Source organism: Stegodyphus dumicola, chromosome 1 (genome assembly GCF_044657685.1).
Source record: "Stegodyphus dumicola isolate Sdum_Otavi_A_Nest chromosome 1, ASM4465768v1".
Lineage (NCBI taxonomy): Eukaryota > Metazoa > Arthropoda > Arachnida > Araneae > Eresidae > Stegodyphus > Stegodyphus dumicola.
The window spans coordinates 118,718,530-118,739,525 of NC_140768.1; the positions used below are offsets into that span (position 1 = coordinate 118,718,530).

At 32.9% G+C, this 20,996-nt stretch overlaps 1 protein-coding gene across 2 annotated transcripts in view; it reads left to right on the forward strand.

The window, feature by feature from the left end:
* LOC118187770 (synaptic vesicle 2-related protein-like) overlaps positions 1-20,996 on the forward strand; it is a 119,130-nt gene that overhangs the window by 26,849 nt on the left and 71,285 nt on the right. For both annotated transcript variants that reach the window (XM_085819746.1, XM_085819745.1), the window contains exon 4: positions 7,804-7,875. In XM_085819746.1, coding sequence (XP_085675872.1) covers positions 7,804-7,875 — 72 coding nt within the window. The remainder of the gene's footprint in view (positions 1-7,803; positions 7,876-20,996) is intronic.

The window sequence follows — 20,996 nt, forward strand, 5'->3', positions numbered from 1 at the left end:
TGTCCTTCCGGGCATATATAGTTCCCCTCGGCCACCGATATATCTCTAGTAGCTTTAATTCCTCGAAATTACCGGAAGGCATATACAGTTAAAGTTCCGTATAAGGGTCAAATGTGGTTCGAATTACATATAGGGATCAGTTACAGTTATTCAACTGCAATACCGATTACAGTTATACAGGGACCGGACAAAAATGTAGCTAAATGGTCGCCAAGTTTGGCGAATCTGTCGATTTCTCGCCAAATTTGGCGACGAAATTTACACGCCCAAACCTTTGCTAGCTTGGCGATATCTCGCCAATTTACCGAGATAGCTATTTACCTCAATGTTTAACAGTCCTACCTACGTAATCTTATTTTTGCGGCAGAGCTCCGTATCTTGAGAGATTTTAATTCGTATCTTGAAGCCATTAACTATTGTATTATGCAAAAGATACTGCAATTTTACTTGTAATTTGGCTATAATTATTTACATACGCATATAATTCGCAACAATACTAAAGGCAAAATAATTAGAATACCTACTAAATAGGCATAATTTCTTTAGGAATAAGTTGCAGGGAAGGGATTCCCAATAGGATCGATATTGACACCTTACGGTTCGCTGAAATTTTCAAAGGGGTCAATAATGACCAAGTGGTCGAATGGGGGGTCGACAGTCGAATATGCACAGGCAACTGATCAGGATAACCAAAATTTCATTGATTGGTAAAAAAAAAAAAAGAAGTAGTATTGATAAATAATTAATTGTGGATTAACAGCAGTAAAGAAGAAACTATAAAATAAAAAGAAAAATGCATAAAAAGTATTTAATACATTTTATAAATCAATGATATTTTTTTAAATATATATTTTATATGCGGTAACTGCAATATAAAAAAGGAAAACTCAAGAAGACACATCCAAACGCATTAAACGAAGAACGAACGCAAAGCTTCTTTAGAGAAGATATATTATTATGCGCAAGCTACTTGCAAATTTTAAGGGAAGATTTTTATAGTTCACCTCCAAGGAAGGAGTTTTGAAGGAGATGATTCGAGAATTAAATTAAGGAATCGTTTGTCAAATATTAAGAAAAAATGCATCAGTATATCAAATGAAGCCATCACGCTAACGTAAATCAAACTTTTGTGCAATTAGAATCGGTAATTTTGTTTCCAAAAATTTGTTTATATCTGTAAAATAAAAAATAGCGCAAAAAGTAATAAAACATAAATCTAATAAACCGTTTCTTTCAAAACTTTTGTTCCTTTTTTAGTGTAATTATTATCTTTAAGTTATTTTGATGCAATTATTTGTATTATGATTTGGTTATATACTGTATGTCCGGGTTTCTTAAACTTTTTTCAGTCGCGACCCTTTTTTATCACTGAGAATTTTTTGCAGCCCCCAGGACCCCATAATATTACATAAATTTTGTGGAACCCCATAAGTATTGCGCAAATTCGACACGCGCGTGAGTGAAACTTTCAATTTTTTCACTTGTACCGTAATATACTATTGCAATATTAGGTCATTAACTTTAATTTCTAATTTTAAGATATGGAACAATGTGAAAAGTTTAAATAAGTAACAGACGAAATGAGAGCGTCACGTTCCAAGCAAGGAAAATGAACGTTTATATTATAAGAAGAATGCGTCGAAACGTTTTCGTTTATTTCTTTGTCTGTATTGTCTTATCTTTATGTATTTTCAGATACATTGCGTAAAAATATTTGGTAATTGTAAAATTATTATAATAAGAAATATCAAAACTGCTAAAATTTTGGCGACCCCCCTGCTGCAGGTCCCGGGGATCGCTACCCACAGTAGGAAACCCAGTAGGAAACCCAGTAGGAAACCCTGTTGTACGTTATAGAGAAAAATGTAACGGGATCTATGAGGAAAACCATTCTTTTAAAAGAGGTCGATTTAAGAGAAACATTTAAAAAATTCTCGATTAAAATAAGGATCGATTAAAAAAAATCTTTATCTACTCTAAACATCCAGCATCCTCTTCAAAAAGAATGGTTTTGTCCTTCAACGTCCTTACATTTTTTTCTAAACTTACAGCATACAGCATACAAATAACATATAACTGCAAAACCAATTAGACCAAGAATATTCACAAAAGTTTTTAAAAAATGGTTTATTTGAGTTATATATTATCATTTTTATCATATTTAATTTAACAAATATTATAAAGTTTCAGATATCAAATCACAGGTTTTAATTACACTAAAACATGCTTCCATAAGGTAAAGAGACGATTAGATTAAGTTATCTCTGAATATGGCGAAACACATAAGGTTATTTGCATAAAGAGAAATGTGGCTTCGTGGAGGACTTTTCAAGGGAAATGGGCTCGTATTCGCGTTGCACATGCCGAAAATTAGGGAAACCAGCCATGCAGCCAACAGGTTCGAACCCGGTCCAAACCATTGGGATTCTGCTACCTCGTCCACGGGTAAGAAGAAGAAATTGCTTCTGTAATATCTTTTATTTCGGCATAATTCTCTCAGATAACTTTTAAATTCGGCACTCGTGCTGTGATTCATTAGTTTTGCGTTCTTCCTATTTTCTTGTTCTGCTTTTTATGTTCCTGCGTTTTAATTTTGTTTTCATATTGCCCTTATTGCACAAAAAATAAATATATTAAAAAATACTATTTGTATTAATTATTTTCTATGACAATGAAATACACTACAATTTTTTTAATAAATTAAGTAATTTTAGTGTATTTTTCTACTTATATTTATTTTATACGATTTTGACATTATTACACGATATTTCTTTAAATCAACAAATAATTCCTTATAAATTTCATTAATATTGTTATTATTTTTGTAATCAACAGATTACAGATTCATAGTTAGTTACAGATGAATATTCGGCTGTCGATCCCTTGAATGGCGCAGCTGCGAAATTTCATCGAACCCGCGGGTGAATATCGACCCCTTTGGGAACCCTAGACCAGCGGTCGGCAATCTCGTAGCTGTGGTGGGCTAAACCAATCTACCAATATGATTCAGGATTCTGCATAGTACGAAATATTTGAAACAATTCTATTCCCGCGACAATGCATGCAGATTTAGGGAACAAGGGCGAAGAAAGAGATTTAGAGTTTTTATATATTAAATATGCGTCATTGAAAGATATTTATTTATTAACACAAAAATAGACAACATAAATATAATTATTCTCTCAATAAAAGTAAAGAAATTAAATTGCACATATGTATTAAGTACCCTTTAATCATATTCATTAAAATAAAAAAAATTGTACATATATTATGTGTTATGTACCTTTTTAAACATATTTATTAAAATAAAAAATAAATAACATAATAACATAACAAGGAGTGCAGCTTTGGTGCTTTCATCAAGAGCAACTCTAAATGCAACAGTTTCTTGTAATCCAGAATTCTGCTTTGTTAAATTTTCTGCCATTTGAGTTATTCATCTTTCAATAGTTCACGCAGAAGCCAGTATTTCTTGAATTCGGGATGATATTGTTTGTAGATTTGGAAAATCTCCCAACTGTATTTCAATGTATTTTAAAAATATGTCCTTTAAGATTTGTCTCTGGGCCAGCTACACATTGAGCAATTACGAAACTATATTCGGTAGCTTTAAGTTTGGTTCAGATTGTTTGACAAAAAACGTAACTTGCTTCTTATATTCAGTAACAGCTCTTCTTATAACTTTAATTTGTAAGGATCTTACGTTTTACTAACGTTATTTTATTTAAAACTTTACTGTCCTCTCTTATTTTCCATTTCCGCCCAGAATAAACGCGTGAATATGTTTATGCAAATTGTACTTGCTAACGCTTAAGTATTTAAGTTGTAGCTTTTCGCCAAGAACAGAGTTAGATGGAGAGAAAGTGAGCCTCCTTGCCACTGTGTTCCAAGCGAGCTTTCAATCAGTTGCTGTCTGCCTTTAAGGCCAGAGGTTTAGTCCTTTCAATATTTAAAACGTATTGTAACTTTCCGCAGTTTGCGCTCTACATACATAATAAACTAAAAGGCCAACCTTAGTGTTAGTCATCTGTATAAAGTATTCAAAGTTAGCTCTTATTTAAATTTAGTTAGTTAGTAGTTCTTATATTTTTACGTTCAGACCACAAGTGGTTGGTTTTTGTATCCTGAAGTGCGGGAGCGCCTGTAATATCGTAGAGAATAAAGGGTAGTTAAAACCCTTCGCATCTTAATCACCTATTTTACAATTCCACAGAACATAGCTTCCAGTAAACTCACTATTCCCATTCAGGACACTTCATGTTCGCCAAGCAGATAAGGAGGAATAGTAGTCTTGATAAAATTTCTCATCGAAATTCTGAAATAGGGACTGATGTTTAGTTTGAAAATGTCTTCGTATACTTAACGTGTAACATGAGACGCTTTTGCGACATAACACACATACTACACGATTCTTTTGTTGTAAGATTCCATATTCAACCCTCCAAGAGTCTTGAAAACCGTGACCATCAAGCTTTCTTTTTAGTGGGCATTTGAATAAATATGTAGGTATGGATTGTTACAATAATTAAATAACAAAATACAATTTTTCACAATAAAACTAAGAATATGTCTTAAAATCAAAAATAACCTATAGCACACGAGGTGCATTAAATTAAATTATACTTTAGACTAAAATCACACTTGATACTCGTGTATCGGCGCAACGAACGGAACGAAAGGAGAAAAAATGAGTGAGGCGTAAGGTGGGACGGCGCAAAGAGAAGAGACAGGGAGATATCTTTATCTAATAACTTTCTTGAGTGGCGTAGAGTAAAAATGAGCTTTGAACCGCGTGCCAAATCTAGCACTTAAACTGTATTGTGAGCTCTCTTCCTAAGATGGCTGTAGAGAGTAAGGACAAAATAATGCGAAAACCTGTGAAAAAGTATAACGTATTTCATACCTGGAGTACAGCCGCACCACCTGCAACAGAAGTCTGCCACCTAGTGAGCGTGAAGAGAAAGGTATCAGTTTCTCAACAGCAGTGACCTACGTTGCATGCTTCCATCGAATTGTCTGTGAGAAGCTGAAATGTCAAACCTGTCAGAGTTCCAAAGAGGAATGATAGCTAGAGCATGTTTAAGTGGCGCATGTGCAAGAGTACGATATCAGTCTTTATGACAGCGTACTCGAAAGAGGGTAAAACAACGTCTTCAAAGCACAACAGTGATCGAAAGTCAAAACTGGCTGATAGGGATAGACGGGTCTTGAAGTGCATAGTAGCCCGAAAGCACAAGCAATCGTTATCCGAGATAACATCCGAAATGAAAAGTCATCTCCAGAACCCCGTTTCAACAAAAACTGTCAAAATGGAACTTCATGCTGCGAACATTTATGTCAGAGTGGCAATTCGTAAACCCTTGGTGACAGTAACTAATGCTTTCATGCGACGCCAATGGTACAGAGATCCCAAAAGCTGGTCCCCATAGCAGTGGCAACATGTAATATGGTCAAATAAATCGTCATTCACCCTATTTCAGACGAGCGGACGCGTTTATATCTGGAGAACGCCCAAAGAAGCGTTTCATCCTGACTGTGAAGCATGAAGGTGGCGTCATTATGGTATAGGGTGCGATATCTTGGCGCGGTCTTGGGCCACTTGTTATTCTGCATGGGAGTATCCCATCCATTCACTATCTAAGCATTCTAGGGGATCATGTCCATCCTTTTGTTCAGACTGTATTCCCTGGGGACGACAATTTTTAAGACGATAACGCCCCAATCCACACTGCTAGGTGTGTTCAAGAATGGTTCGAAGAGCATGATGATGCAATTGAACATGTCGCTTGGCCCCTCTCAGTCTCTGGACTTGAATATTATTGAACATTTATGGGCATATTTGGAGTCCGAACTTCGTTCTCGATTTCCACCTCCATCCGGACTTTCGGAATTAGAGACCGTTCTTCAGGAGGAATGGCTTAATATTCCTTTAAATATTGTCCATGGCCTTTATGCATCTATCCCACGTCGCATTCAATCTGTGCTTCAGTCAAAGTGTGGTCCAAAAGCGTATTAATAAAGATTTTCCATTATTTCACAGGTGTTCGTATTATTTTATCCTCCATCTTTGCTAGTATTAAATTTTCCTTTCCTTAAGCTGAATTCCAGTTCATCACTTAGTGCTACAAACCAAGCTGCGGTCACTGGAAAGCCAAGTTCTAGAAAACCGCAAAAATTATTGTTCAGATTCCAAAAATATACTGCATATGGTATTTACAGAGAATTTTTACCTCTAGCTTTCCTGCTTCATATAACAATATTTTCATCGATTTTCGAAAGACCTGGTTCAAATTCGTGCATAAGATCTTCTTCACCCTGTAAATATTTTAAAGAAATTCACCACTGAGAGACTCATGGTACTCAAGAAAATCAGAGCAAGTTACAATCTAGGCTTCTTTCGATGTATAATTATGGCATTTATATGCCTCAAGAAAGTTATCTCCAATATATTAAAGTCCATTCCTTTAGCGGATCTGAATCCCACCTAAATATTATGACATTAATGTATTAACACCTGAATTGTGCACAAGGACTTGAATAAGAACCATATTTTATGGTGCTGCAATGTTTCTAGTTAATCGGTTTCTGAACGCCATCACCTTGTCAAGACTAGAAATTTTTCTAATTGCCTCTGGAAACGTAATTGGAGTCCTGAGTAGGAATGGGGAGTTTACTCAGAACTTTATGCTAGTGCATGTATGGAAGATACAGTACAAATACGAAGGGTTAAATTTACCCTTTATTTATCACAGCGTACAGCTTTTGCCGCACTTCGGGATACAGAGACCAGTAATGCGAAAATTGGCCTTTTAACACTACGTATGTAGTGAGCGAAATGCAAAAGACTACAAATATGCCTTCAAATATCAGCGAGAACTAAGTTCTGGCCTTAACGACAGACATGAACTTCCTGAAAAGCACGCGCGTAGTAAGGTAACGAAAAGTCTCTCTTTTTTCTTGGCTAAAAGTCACACCTTAAATATTTATAGAGTTTGCAATCTCATTTATGTAAACAAAAGTATTCGCGTCTGGCCGGAAATGGAGAAGAAGAGAGGATAGCAAAGTTTTAAAATAAAATAAAAGTTAATAAAACTTAAAACTCCTTACAACCTCACCCTCATCGGATAGTCTATGCAACGATTAAAAGGTTTATTATGATTTTGGAAGCATGAAACAGAAAAATTCAACTGCATCCCACCATATTTCGATGTATAGAGCTCCCGATTCGTTGCGAATCGTTTGCATCACGAGAGCTCTCACGGTGAAGGCAATAATAGCAATACACGGCGATCTAATTTCAAACCATATTTTGTATCAGTGACATTTTTAAACACATTCTATAATTAATTCATATAATAAAAGATAACAGGTTGGCCATGATGGAACTTCATCAAGTGCTTATGAATTTCATTAAGTGCTCTACTTTTAAGTACCTGAAGCACACATCTTTGGCTTCAAAGTACAAAACTATGTCATTGTTCTTGTTTAATATGCTTGTATGATAAGTAATTTTACAAACTTATTTAGTGTAATTCGTTGCGGAAGTTTGAGCAAATATTAGCGTATCGGACCAGAATTCACTTTCACAGCTGCACACAGAAGATAAAATAAGAGACGTAATCTGTAATTTGAATTGGAATTTATTAAGACTTTAATATTTGTTAAACGGCTTGCGAGTATTTTAGTACATATGAAAACAAGAATTATTATTGATATTTTTGTGTTGTATACATACCTTCTGTTTTATAATGAATGTTTATAAATTCTAATGAAAAGGCACAGTGCTATATTTTCTTTTGTCAGGTTTCTAGTGCATGTACGGTGTTTGGCTGCATCATTTGCGGAATGTGGTCGGATAAGTTTGGAAGAAGAATGGTAAATAATTCACTTAATTTACTTTTAAATTATAAAATATTATCGTGAAAAAATATTTAAACCACATTTTATACTTAAGTGTCAAGATTAATAAAATAATTAGCATAACAGACTTATTTCCGAATCTCTGCACCTCTCCTATCTATAACTGTAGAAAGATATTTGGAATTTTAGGGAATAAACGATATCTTCTATTCATAAAATTTTTCAATTTGCTATTTCATTTAATTTAAAGTTTTAGTGGAATTCGAATTAAAAGTTTTCTTTGGAAAGGTTTTAGTCTCATTTCCTGAAGCAGACCCAAAAAATATTTCATATGACAGCGCTTTTGCTTTTTTCATAATGTTGGAAATTCTAATCACTATAATAATTTCGAAAAAAGAAATTAAACTTACAAACTAGAGTGAAGAAACATGAAGGATTTTGCTGACTGTAGCTTCTCTGGAAGTCAGTCCAGCTTTATCAAAGCGTTACTGTTTACTGTGAACATTGAAGTGCTCGTTAAACGAAGAGAATACCATCATTTATTCCCTCAACGGGATAACTAGAATTTCTCCATCGCTTATCTTTGGAGCAAAAGCGGAGTATTTTAAAAATCAAACAGATAGAATAGAACTTAACTGGTTAAGAGTATAAAATAAACATTCCAAAATAAAGTTTTTAAAACATAGTTGTGCTAAAATCATACGTAGCTTTATATCGATCTAGAAACTGTATTACATGCACCTATAGAGGTTCGAGGTCCGGGAAGGAATCTCCCTGAGATCCCCCTTATTGTAATGATTATCATATAAAATGTCAACACACACACACACCATCATATATATATATATATAATTAACATTTATTTAATTAAAATAAAATAGTTAAAACGATTTGAAAAACAAGAAATCTTTAAACTAAAGAAAAAAACCACTTACATCCAGCAGACGAACATATATGTAAAAAGCTTATTAATCTGTCATTTTTGATGATTTAAAAAATGATTTTAACTTTTTCTGTTAATAAAAATATTCTAAAACTTTTTTTCCCGCTTTGACTTCTGAAAGTTTTTTATAGATTCATCAAAATTAATATTTTGGAATACGGCATTTTCAATGGAAAAGACTGCAAATCCGTTAGCTTTCAATCGCCTTCAGTTTTTCAAAACTGAAAAGTTTTGAAAAGCAAGAAGCAACTGAAATACATACTGTTAAAAAGGCTTAAATGCTAAATGGACTAAGTTAGAGACTGATTCTTGAAAGTCCATTTTCCCCAGTAAACGTTATCATTTTCAATGCAGACAATTTTTTAGCTGCGCCCATTTTTATATTCCCACATATAGTTACATATACCTAAAAACTTGAAGTTTTGGTTCCTCTCTGATCCAGGTGTCTGCCGCCTCTCGGTACGACCCTACGCACCTGATTTTTCAGATTATGTAATTTGTAATTTCTGTGAGAGACTGGAACACTTATTGAATACAGAAGAACGTCATAATTAATAGCTTAGCATATATAATGTAAATTCAGAAATAAAATTTAGTTATTTAATTGCCTTTCAATTTGTTTAAAATACAGACGATGCATAAAACATATTTGCATTATAAAACTTAGGTAAATTATTAATTTAATTATTAAGGTGCACCAACACAATTGAAATATTAAAGGTGCAAAACGGCGAACAGTTCGACTCTTAATACCTAAAAGGAAGATTATGAACATCACATAAAAGTGTACAGTAATACCCTACCTACGCGAACAATTAAGTGACGCATTGCGTTATTTTCTTTGCAGAATCTTAGACTGAAATTTTCTCCCAAAAAACTTATCTGGAAGAAAATTTGTCTTTTTTTTTTTTAAACAAAAAATCTATATGAAAATAACGCCAGAAACTGATCAACTTATTCATATATACTCATTAATAAATTACGCTTACGGCAAAATCGCGTTCTGAAATGTTAACTTTCTATGAACAGAACGTGTTATGTATTTTTCAGACCAAGGAAGTACATATAATTTAAAAACAAATCTAAATATTCTTGCAATTAAAAGGAAAAAATACGAAACAAATGCTAATTGAAAGGATTTTTGTCACTGCTGAATAAATGCAATTATTTTTTTTTTTTAAAAAGGTGGTGGCTTTTGCTTGGGAAGCAAGTTTTTCAAAGAGCGCAGAGTTTTTTAATGCCTCTCATAAACACTATCGTCTGATGTTGCAAGCTCATATATTAAAGCCGCCATTTGCGTAGCAATGTTATACGATTTCTTTTCCTTTATTTTCAATAGATGGAAATCCTTTTGAAATTGTTGACAGGCTTCTGCCCAAAATTGATACCAGTAATCTTTCAATATTGACTAAACTGCCTATGAATAAAATTCTAGCGTTGGACAGATTAAACGGGAACATTTAATACTTATGTGTGAAATCGCGTTCCACAAATCTTCGTTCAACAAGGGTTTACTGTATTATTGTATTTTATTGCAATCTTCTGCCAAAGTTGGCAAAACTCGGCTTTAATCTGTTCAGCCTTAACAGTTCGATAATATTAAGGTATAAAAACTAAAAACAATTAGGAAGCTACTTCATTTCTTAATCGAATGCTCTAAACCACATTGCGATAATTAGTATACTAAGGTAATTAGTATTTTTGGATATTAACAACCAAATACCTTTCCCCAAGCTCTTCATTTGGTAATCAAAAAGTGAAGAAGAAATTTCGATATAATATACTGTTAGAATATCCATCGAATCACTTACCACCAAATTGCAGATGGAATTTACGATAAATATTTTGTAGTTTTTGCCAAGGAGCATGCAGGCAAATCAGTCAACAGTTAATCAGCCTTTACGTTTCTGGCGCAAATCTTAATACGTGAAACTCCGTACAAAAACTCCGTGAAGAAAATAAATATTCCGTGAGTATGAAGAAAATAATATCAAGCACATTCTTCGTTAACTCCTGACAATTTAAGGAGCATTGTGAAAGGGCGTAAACAAGGCGTAATAGATATTATTGATACTACCTAGCGTAAAAATTTCAGTCCTATTGTAAAAGTAGTAATTTTCTGTAGCAGAGAGTTTACTTCTTTCAAGAGGTCATCGTGTTTAGGACCAAATTAACAGATGGAAACAAGGAACATAGCGATTACAGTGGGAATTTCCTTCAACAACTTTAATTCCGTTTTGATGCAATAGGTGACATTCTGAAAGAGCATTTAAAATCATCTGCTAATAAATGCATGGTATATATCCCCTGAAATGCGAAACGAAATAATTTTTAAAAATTGATTGAAAAAATAAATTCTAGTAAATATGTTTTTATCTTAGCGAATGAAACCACAGATATTTCTTTCATAGAGGAAGTCTCTTTACTTGTGAGATTTGTCGAAAGTGAGGACAACAAATCCTTACTAGATGAAACCTTTTTACAGTTTGTGCTATTAACTTAGTGCAGAAGAACTCGAAAACACAGTTTTGAAAACTTAGAGCAACTGCGTTTGAATTTAAGATACATAAGAGGCGAAAGATATGGTGGTGTTGGCTGCCATGTCTGGAGCATTCAACGGCGTACAGTGTGGTCATAAATTCCCTTTACACCTGAACTAAATGCGTGTAACAGTGTAAGATATTTAAGATTTGAGCCTCCCATCCTTATTTTTGATATCCCAAGTAGCACAGCAACGACGTTCGTCGCAATATGTCGTCTTTAAGACGTCCAGATGTCCGCGATAATCCACTGTTTTGCAACTGTTGCAAAGACGTCTTTATTACGTCTTTGCAGATGAGGTTTTTGTAGCATAGACGTCGTTATTGCGTCTTTCGCAAATGATATTTTGAATGTGAAAGCATTGTATCACGACGCCTTAAAGACGCCTAAATGTTCGCAAAATTCCACTTTTTTGCAACAGTTGTGAAAATGTCGTTATTATGTCCTTGTGTTACATATTGATTTATGCAGAAAAATAAGCTTAATAAGTAATATATTTTTCTTCTTTTTTTAATTTTGTATTCCTTGTATTTATATAAAGTTTAAATATTTTATCATTTTTTGAAAACCAGAAGATAATACAATTTTTTCTCTTTAGACTAAATATGCATAATTACTAATAGCCTTAATTACTTTCACTACTTTAAACTATAGTTTTTAAATTTCTCTTTAGACTAAGTATGCATAATTCATAATAGCCTTAATTATTTCAGTACTTTAAACTATAGTTTTTAAATTTCTCTTTAGACTAAATATGCATAATTAATAGTAGCCTTAATTATTTTCAGTACTTTAAACTATATTTTTTAAATAACTTAAATTCTAAGTTACGATCATTTAAGATTTCATCATTTTTTTACTTTACTAGTAATGTTGATGTTTATTAACACCATTTCTTTCTATCATATGTATTTACTTATTTTCAGTTTTTACATTTTAGAATAGTGGTAGATTACAATGATTAGTATTTCATGCACTTTTTATAATCAATAACTTTCCTTTTGTTACTGTGCAGAAATAATTTAAATAATCTTGTATACGATAATAAGCTAAGTACGTTAAAGTAAGCTCTTCGTTAAAGAGCACACGATGAAACTTTTTGTTTCTATTTATTATGAATTTCTTTGTTGTCACAAGCAGATAAAAAGTAAGCGAATAAAATAGAACATATTTAATTTAATAAAAAATAAAACCTGATTTCCAACATTCATTTATTGAGATAATCTAATAAACATACATAACGGCAATATTTAAAAAAACGCGAAATACACAGTGTTTGGAAGAATAAATACCAAACGAAAAGTAATAAAACTGCAATTTGCAATCAATAAAAAATATTTAGTGTTTTTTAATATTACACAATTAAATATCATATAATTATAGATTAGAATATTTCATAGAAATGCTAATGTTTCCTTAACACTAGTTTTTCCATCATACATTTCATACACTGTTTAAAATCATTAACCTTTTCTGCATACTGTACAAAAGACAATATACTATAGAATATGCATTATTATTAATTTTAATAATTAGTTAATTGCTTATATTATGCATATATCTAATTCATCTTCAGCAGTCATATTAAGTACTGGTACCAGTCCCATAATTTCTTTGTATTTTGAAAGTAATGAACATAACAGCTTGAATTGTTGTTGCTTCTGTATTGATTGCTTTTTCAGCAAAACCAGAAAGTGGCTTACCGTTGTATGTTATTTTTGATTTTATATGAATTAATTCTGAAAGCCAACAGGACGTTATAACCGAAGCACAAAGCTAGTAAGCGGAAAGTCTTCCTATCATCCGATTCGAAATGCCAGTATAAGACGCCGTTTCGAATGTGAAGTGAATCCCAGAATGCACAGTATTGTTTTGTTGTAGAACTATAGATAGAAATGTCCTGCTAGGTAGGTTTTCTGTTCGATGACTCCATTAAACCAACTATGGGTTTAATGTCACGGTCTTCCTGCTGGAATTTCCTGACTTCATCATCAATTCACGGGTCTCGATCAATCAATATTGATGCTGTAATTTGTCGTGCAACTGGATTAAGCAGGTCATATTTCGCTTCCACCGTGGAACAATATCGGCAGCTTTCTGGGCAAGGCCTTCTAGACAGGGCGTCGGCGTTTCTGTGTGATGATCCCTTACGATGACATATAAGTGAGGTCATATTTCTGGAGTCTCTGTATCCATCTGGCTATTTGACCCTCAGGATTCTTGAAACTTGAAAGCCAGACCAATGATGCATGATCCCTGCGAAGCAGGAATTTTCTGCCATATAGATAATGATGGAAATGTATTGGCTTTGACTATGGCGAGCAAGTGTCTGCATCTTAATCTGGATTACGCCGTTCCTGACAAGCACAGAAGAGGAACAGATGATGATTTAACGGCCAAGGTAGGCACTTATTGTTTTATTTCGAGATTTAATTAGTAGTGAGGTCAGCTAATTGACAGGCACTTTCCCTTTCGAAGTGTGCCCTTTATTCTGACTTGGTCAAGGACATTTTGTTGGTATTTTGACAGCTATATTTATAAAGACAGTAAGCTACTAATTTACTGGTTCCATGACATCTAATATTTTAATTAATTAATTTCCTAATTTATTTTTAATTTCTAATTTCCATGTAGTACAATTACAATAGCGTAAAGTACAGTGTTAAAGTTACGGTAGAGACTCTAATCTTTCAATTTACAGTATTATTACTATGTTCTGGTTTTTGTAATTAAGTTTCTCAATTAAATTAAATTGCAGTTGTATGTGACGCAGCTCCTGTGATTTACTGCGCTGCGTAGGTAGTAATTGATAGTTTACAACTATAATTAAGAAGTGCTGTTGCGTGTCACATTTTGCTTTGATTTAAGTAATTTTCTGGTTAATTAAGTCTTATGTAATTATTGTTTAATATTAGTATATGTAACATTTTTAATTCTCAATGTGCTAGTGTGAATTGTGTTATGTGCTTATATTTTACTCAAACTGTCTTAGCGCGGTGATATTAGTGTTGGCATACAGTGTTATATACCGATAGTGCCTTAGTAGAGGGTTTTCTAAAGAAGTGATCTGTGTTTCTACAGTGAGTGCTAAGCCAAGTGTGATATTAAAAGTGAAAGTTAAGCAAGAGTGATATACAAGTGTGATAATAGTGTTATTAGTGTCTCCAGTGAGATATTACCAGTTGTCTCAATATTACTGGTATTCTCACTTTCATACTTTGCCACTGCAGTATTGTCAAAGTCTACTCAAACTGAAGAATATATGTCACTTGCCATAGCATACTCATATTGTATTATAACTGTTATATGTTTGATTAATGTACGTACCGTGCCCTATACCTTGAAACCAGTTGGTATCCACTTCTCCCTACGTGTCCCTACCACTCAGTCCTATCTCTTAGCGCTGCCCAGCATCATTTATTTGCTGCGCGCACATTCTAGTGCATCACCAACAGTGCTCGTATTGCACTATTAACAGTGCACCGCCATCAGTGTACACTTCATGATGTCTATTGATGCAGCCACGCCAGCTTACCAACGTAAATTTGACGCATCTAATTACCAAACAAAACTTGACGCAACTTCAATCCTCAACTCAGAGGACTTAAGTTACGAAGAAAAGATCAACTCACTCTACGCAGAAGCTTCAGAAATTGCAGTCTCCTATAAAAGAGGCAGACACTTGCTTACATTAGAACTGAGGGAGCAATTGCTAAATATCCTGGAAGCATTCAAGGACCTAGCGGAAAGAGGCCCAACAGACATCACTCCGCCTCGCGTATTTCCAAACCCTACCCCACTTTTCGAATTTTTGACGTCATGGACAAATCGACTAGTTTCGCCTGGATGGTAATTCTTGAGCATGCGCTGAAGGACGTAAACAGAACTTGGGCTTCAACTTGTAAACAGTATTAAGTATATTGTCTGAAAGTGCATTCGTTTATGCAATTGCATAATTTTACTGTTTCTGTAATAAGAAAACTTCATTCAGATAAAATTTATTTTAATATTATTATTATCTTGGTATAGGATTATACGAAATGCTGAATACTCTAGGTACTATCGTAATCTTCGCATAACCATTCCACATTGTATTTTGCCTTATCATTGTAAAATGTATTGTATTATAAAGATTAAAGCAAAGCAAATTACTTTGTTAGAAATGTGAATGTTCTAACTGATTTTTCTTTTTTATCACTTATTATTTGAAAACACATTCATATTTGACAAATAATTATCTCCGCTGGAAATTTTTTGATTCTTAAAAAACTATACTTGTCAGTAATGTAATAAAAACTCACTAATCTACTGCTTCATAGATCAATATAACAACGAATTCAAAATGTTTCAAAAACATTTCGGAAGCACTTCCGCAAAGAACCCGGTAAATGTAATGGCGATAATAGTTCAAACCTGGTAACCCATCAGATATATCCTATTGCCTTGTTCGAAGTATGCAAACACTCCTCTTGCGTTTATTTTGTTGAATTATCACTGTCTTTGTTCGCATTTGCAGATTTATATTATTCTTCTCTTATTTATTAATATTTTTTCTGAAATTTTTAACAACGAATAAATAGAAATATTTTCGTAGATAGATGCCGGTTCTCGGTTCGGGATGAAAGGAGGGGTGAATGCTAATTTGTAACACACCCTTTTATTTTTATTATTGGTTATTGTCACCTAAAATTCTGAGAATAAATCAATTTTTATGGCGTAAAATTTGAGCAAGATAATATATTAATGCTTTTCTAACAATAACCTTTCAGAGGATGGCAGGTGTGATATAAATAGATGATTAAACTGAAATAAAAAATATTATTGATTATCTAGGATGACAGAATAGTTTGATGCATCACCATGGTAATCAAAATTAGCAAACCACTGCTGGAGTAAAGAATATATTGTTTTATGTGTTAACTGGAATTTAAGACAATTTTTTTTCGTATATCGCGTTTAACCGGTTAATTTCAGTATATTAATACTAATTTATATTTTTAAATGAATTTTTATTTCCGTTATAAATGCTCATATGCTTAATATATTCTTTTCTGTGCTAACTTGAATTTAATACAATTTTCGTATATCACGTTTAACCGGTTAGTTTTACATCTACATGCTTATTATCTGTGAATTTTTACTACAATATGCTTAATATATTGTTTTATCTGCTAACTTGAATTTACATGCACTAAAATTCACGTTTACAAAATATCACGTTTACGGCTCGGATCATCGTCGATGAACCGCGATCTTGGTGAGTAAAAATGCAACGGCACCAACGGGTTCTTTCCCGAAGCGCCAACGGGAGATCTCTGCGGATGAAAACCCAACATTTCCTTGTTGATGTTGGGAAATGTTGGGATGAAAACCCAACATTTCCCGCACTATTCACCATAATAGTCGGTGGTAGTGTATATATTTTTGTTTTCTTCTTATTTAGCCAAGATTTTACTTCATTTTCTTTACTTATAGATTTACTTATGAAATTACAAAGCGCTATGGACTTTGTTCCTGCCAAAGCAGGTAGACTTTATGTGTAAATAGTTTTTACTCTTGTGAAACATTTCAATGTACTGCAAATTGTGTTTTTGATCATTTTACTTGCCAGTTATTGCTTATCAGAAGAATAACTTTTATGAAATTTTAAAAATGCCTTACAATACATCCTGCAAGAGTTGGCGCAACCAGAGCTCCAGTCAACAAAAATGTTTTAGATCCCTACTAATAGATGGCGTCGCACGAGCACCTCATTTGTTCAAAGTTTACTTATTCTATGAGCGGCGGCACAGGAGCCTCCGTCGCTAGTAATCTCTGAGTTCTAGCACAGCATGTGTACAAGTACTTCCATATTATTGGATACAACTTACTCGATTCTTCAAGCATATAAAAGTCAAGTATCATATATTGGTAAAGACCGTTTAATGGTCGATTGCCTAAGTGATAAGACATAGACATAGACATCTTCGAATAGCAAAATTATTTCTATTTCAGTGAGAAATCCACTTTCAATGCTTATATAACAGAAAAATGTAACATAAGCATTTTAGAAGTTTTAAATATAAGCTAAAGGTTTACTGTACAATTTTATGTAAGAAACGTAATAATTTACTTTCATTCATTTTAAATTGGCATATTCCTTTCCAATAGATAACTAAAATTTTTGGCAAGTTAGAGACTTCACTTGAACACACAGTATTCTGTCACTTAAAATATCAATTAATTGTGCTTTTTCATTTAGAAATACATTGGAATTGAAAATACCAAAGGCAAAATGGGTCACAGATCCAACCTAATTCCTTATTTGGGAATTTTTCAAAAAAATTTCTGTCAGTTTTATCATATGTTGTTTTAAACAAGAAATCTGTATTATTTTCTTTAGTAAATTCTGAAAAACATGTTTCTGTTGTTTTTGTTCAATTCTCCTTGCCAAAGTATTAGCTTAGTTTTAAAAGCTTCAAAATTTGTGCTCAGTATTAAAATGCTTAGGTTTTTAGAAAATGTCTACTATGTATCTGAGTTTTCCTAATTAATCATTATTAATGAATGAACTTGCTGATGTATGTTTCTTTTCTTCCAAAAAAACTATATTTCTCAAGTCAAAAATATGTCTCAGTATTTTTTTGTGTGAAAACCAACTGACTTTGGTAATAATGTCTCATATACAGAACTTATCTCATTACATGGTATTAAAAAGAGACAACTGTTTAGGATCTTGCCCTTTAATGTAATTAATTGCAGTAATAACATTGCAATATCTTGTGCAATTTTTTATCAATTTGCAATAAGAGCTTTTCTATGTGTCATACAGTGATGGAATATTATATGGGGAGCAATTTTCATTATTAATCCTGTTATTCCTTTATAACTACCTGTTAATGCTGCAGCATCATTAGTACAAACTGCGACACAGTGTCTTTAGGTAAGATTATTCGTTTCAAAATGTCTGTTAATAATTTCAAGTATTTTCTCTTCAGTTGCTTTTCCTTCCCAAATATTACAACATAAAAAATATTCTACTGCGTCATCTGCCTTTGTGGAGGATTTTCTAAGGGAACTGGCTTGTATACACGTTACACATGGGGAAAACGACCATGCAGCCAGCCCATTCGCGGGATTCGAACCTCGGACCGAACTACCAGTGTTCAGCGACTTTACCGCTTGGCGGCTGGTGGGCCCCATTTCAGCTGAATGGAAAAACACACTAACATGTTTCAAATGCCTATTAGGAGAAGAGGATCAAATACCCCACATTATTATTATCTCTATTTATCTCCTGTTTCAATTCTGAGTTGAATTATGTTTTTTGATAGAATTTTTCCATATTACATATTTCAGTTCAACAAAAAATCAACTTTTAAAATATTGAAAAGCATGTACGAAAATATTTCAAAATGAAAATGTGGGATAAATAAATATATAAATTACTTTTTTCTAGGAGTGTAGGAGTTCTTATATATATATATATATATAAAGAAATTTAGAACCAACTTTTCACAAAGACTAAAAAATTGAAGTTCAAATGATCTTTATTAAATCCTATAAATGTAGAATACGAATACTTTAAAATGTAAAAACTAACACGTTGCCTGCCGCGTGCATTTTATGTGATTTGCCCATGACGCCAACTTAAAATTTTTATTATGCAATATATATTATGATGAAATATTATCGGCAGAACATAATGTTATATATAATCGTGCTTAATGCATTTTTCATGCTGGGGGTCACCGATGACCCCCAAACATCTGTATACCATTTTTGCGATTTATAATTTAAATTTTTACTATTTATTATTCTTCAAATCATTATAGTAACGATGGTACTATTTAAAAATTTATCAGTATCGATATTTATTCTAATTATGTATTTTACTATTGGTCGCATTGCCGGTGGCACCCACAGTGCTGTAGCCAAGTCGTGCCGGTGACTGGTGACCCCCACGGCAGTCAACATGTTAAAATAAACCATCACAAGAAAAACCAAAAAATAGTATAAAAGAACAAGAAAGGCGAGGAATCCAACCAACTTCAGCATAATATCGTCAAGAGGAGGTATGTCAAATTTAATTACATTTCCCCTTCTAAAACAAAATCCTTGCTTTTCTGTATCCAGAATCAGTTGATGAACCATTTCAATATATTTTTTATCTAATAGTTCACCCAAAAATTCCAGTCCTCCTCAAAGCAAAGGAAAATCATTAAAAATATCTTCCTATTTAAAAATATTTTTCTAATCTAAAAAGAATCTTAAAAAAAAAAAAAAAAAAAAAAAATGAAAACATGCCCTTAAAAATGTAGAAAAAATTAAAATCTTGCAGTGGAAAATCTTTGAAAGTTCAAAATAATCTTAACACAAAACTTTACTAGAACCTCTTATCAAACAGCAGTAGCAAAGGGAAATTGGGGGGGGGGGAGTAAAATCATTAAAAATATCTTCCAATTTAAAAAGATTTTACTAGTCTAAAAAGAATATTTATATTCTACATTTACAGAATTTTATCAAGTTAATTTGAATTTGAATTTTTATTCTTTCTGAAAAATTTGTTCTAAATTTCTTTCTTTATATATCTACTGATCAATTTTTAGCAGCATAATGCACAAAAATTTTTGGAAGGTTTATAAATTTTCCTTTTAAAAAATTATTTGTGTATACATAGTCCAAACGCATCTGTATACAGTGGAATATGTTTAACGCGAAAACACTTAAGACGAAATATCAGTTAACACGAAATAATGCAACAGTCCCCACAAACTACTATGTAATGCATTTTGTTTCTTTTAACATGAAATAAAAATCGCTTAACATGAAAAGATATCCTTTCTGGAAATGAACAAAATATAGAAACACTGGCATCGCAGACGGGATTTAAGCGGGATGTGAAATGAAAGAGAGGTGGTTTCACATATTTCGTAGAAAAGAGGCTAATTTGGCTTTGAAATACCCTGTGACACGAGCCAATTTTGTTTATCTATGCTACTTTCACTTTTCGCCTCTACAAACATCTCATCTCTCATCAGTTAGCTTTGGAATTCAGTGACGAGTTCATGGCAGTGCGAGTAAAAATTAGTGAGTTTGGCTCATATGTTGCACTGCATGGAAATTATTTTCATTACACACAATTCTCAAAAGTATCAGATTCTTTGGCGCCGAAAGAAATAGAGAAGTAGGATATTGAAACTGAGCTGACACTTAATAAAATGTTTGAGAAAGTTTCTGTATTAATGAGCTGTCCTACTGTACCATCGGAAGAATTTGTTGCAGTATTTTATGATAATGTGTGTACAGCCCCAATTATGGCGGACAAAGTTATTTTGGAGTTTGTTCAAAGCTAAAAAAATATCATTGGTGCAGATTCTGATGACGAAAATAAAATGAATAATGCAGTTCCTATTCCCACATCATCTGAAATAAGAATATCATAAAAAGTATGGGCAGTTATTTAGACGCTAATGGTGAAATCAATAACCAAATGTTTGACATTGAACAATTTGATGCTAGAAAAGAAAATGCAAAGAAAAATATCAGATTATTTTCCTAAAACTCAATAAATGTTTTTCAAAAACTTGAAAATTTTGTATTAAATTTCATTAAGTTCTTATGGATGTTTTTGTTTCATCGATTTTTATTAAAAGCATGCATATATACATAT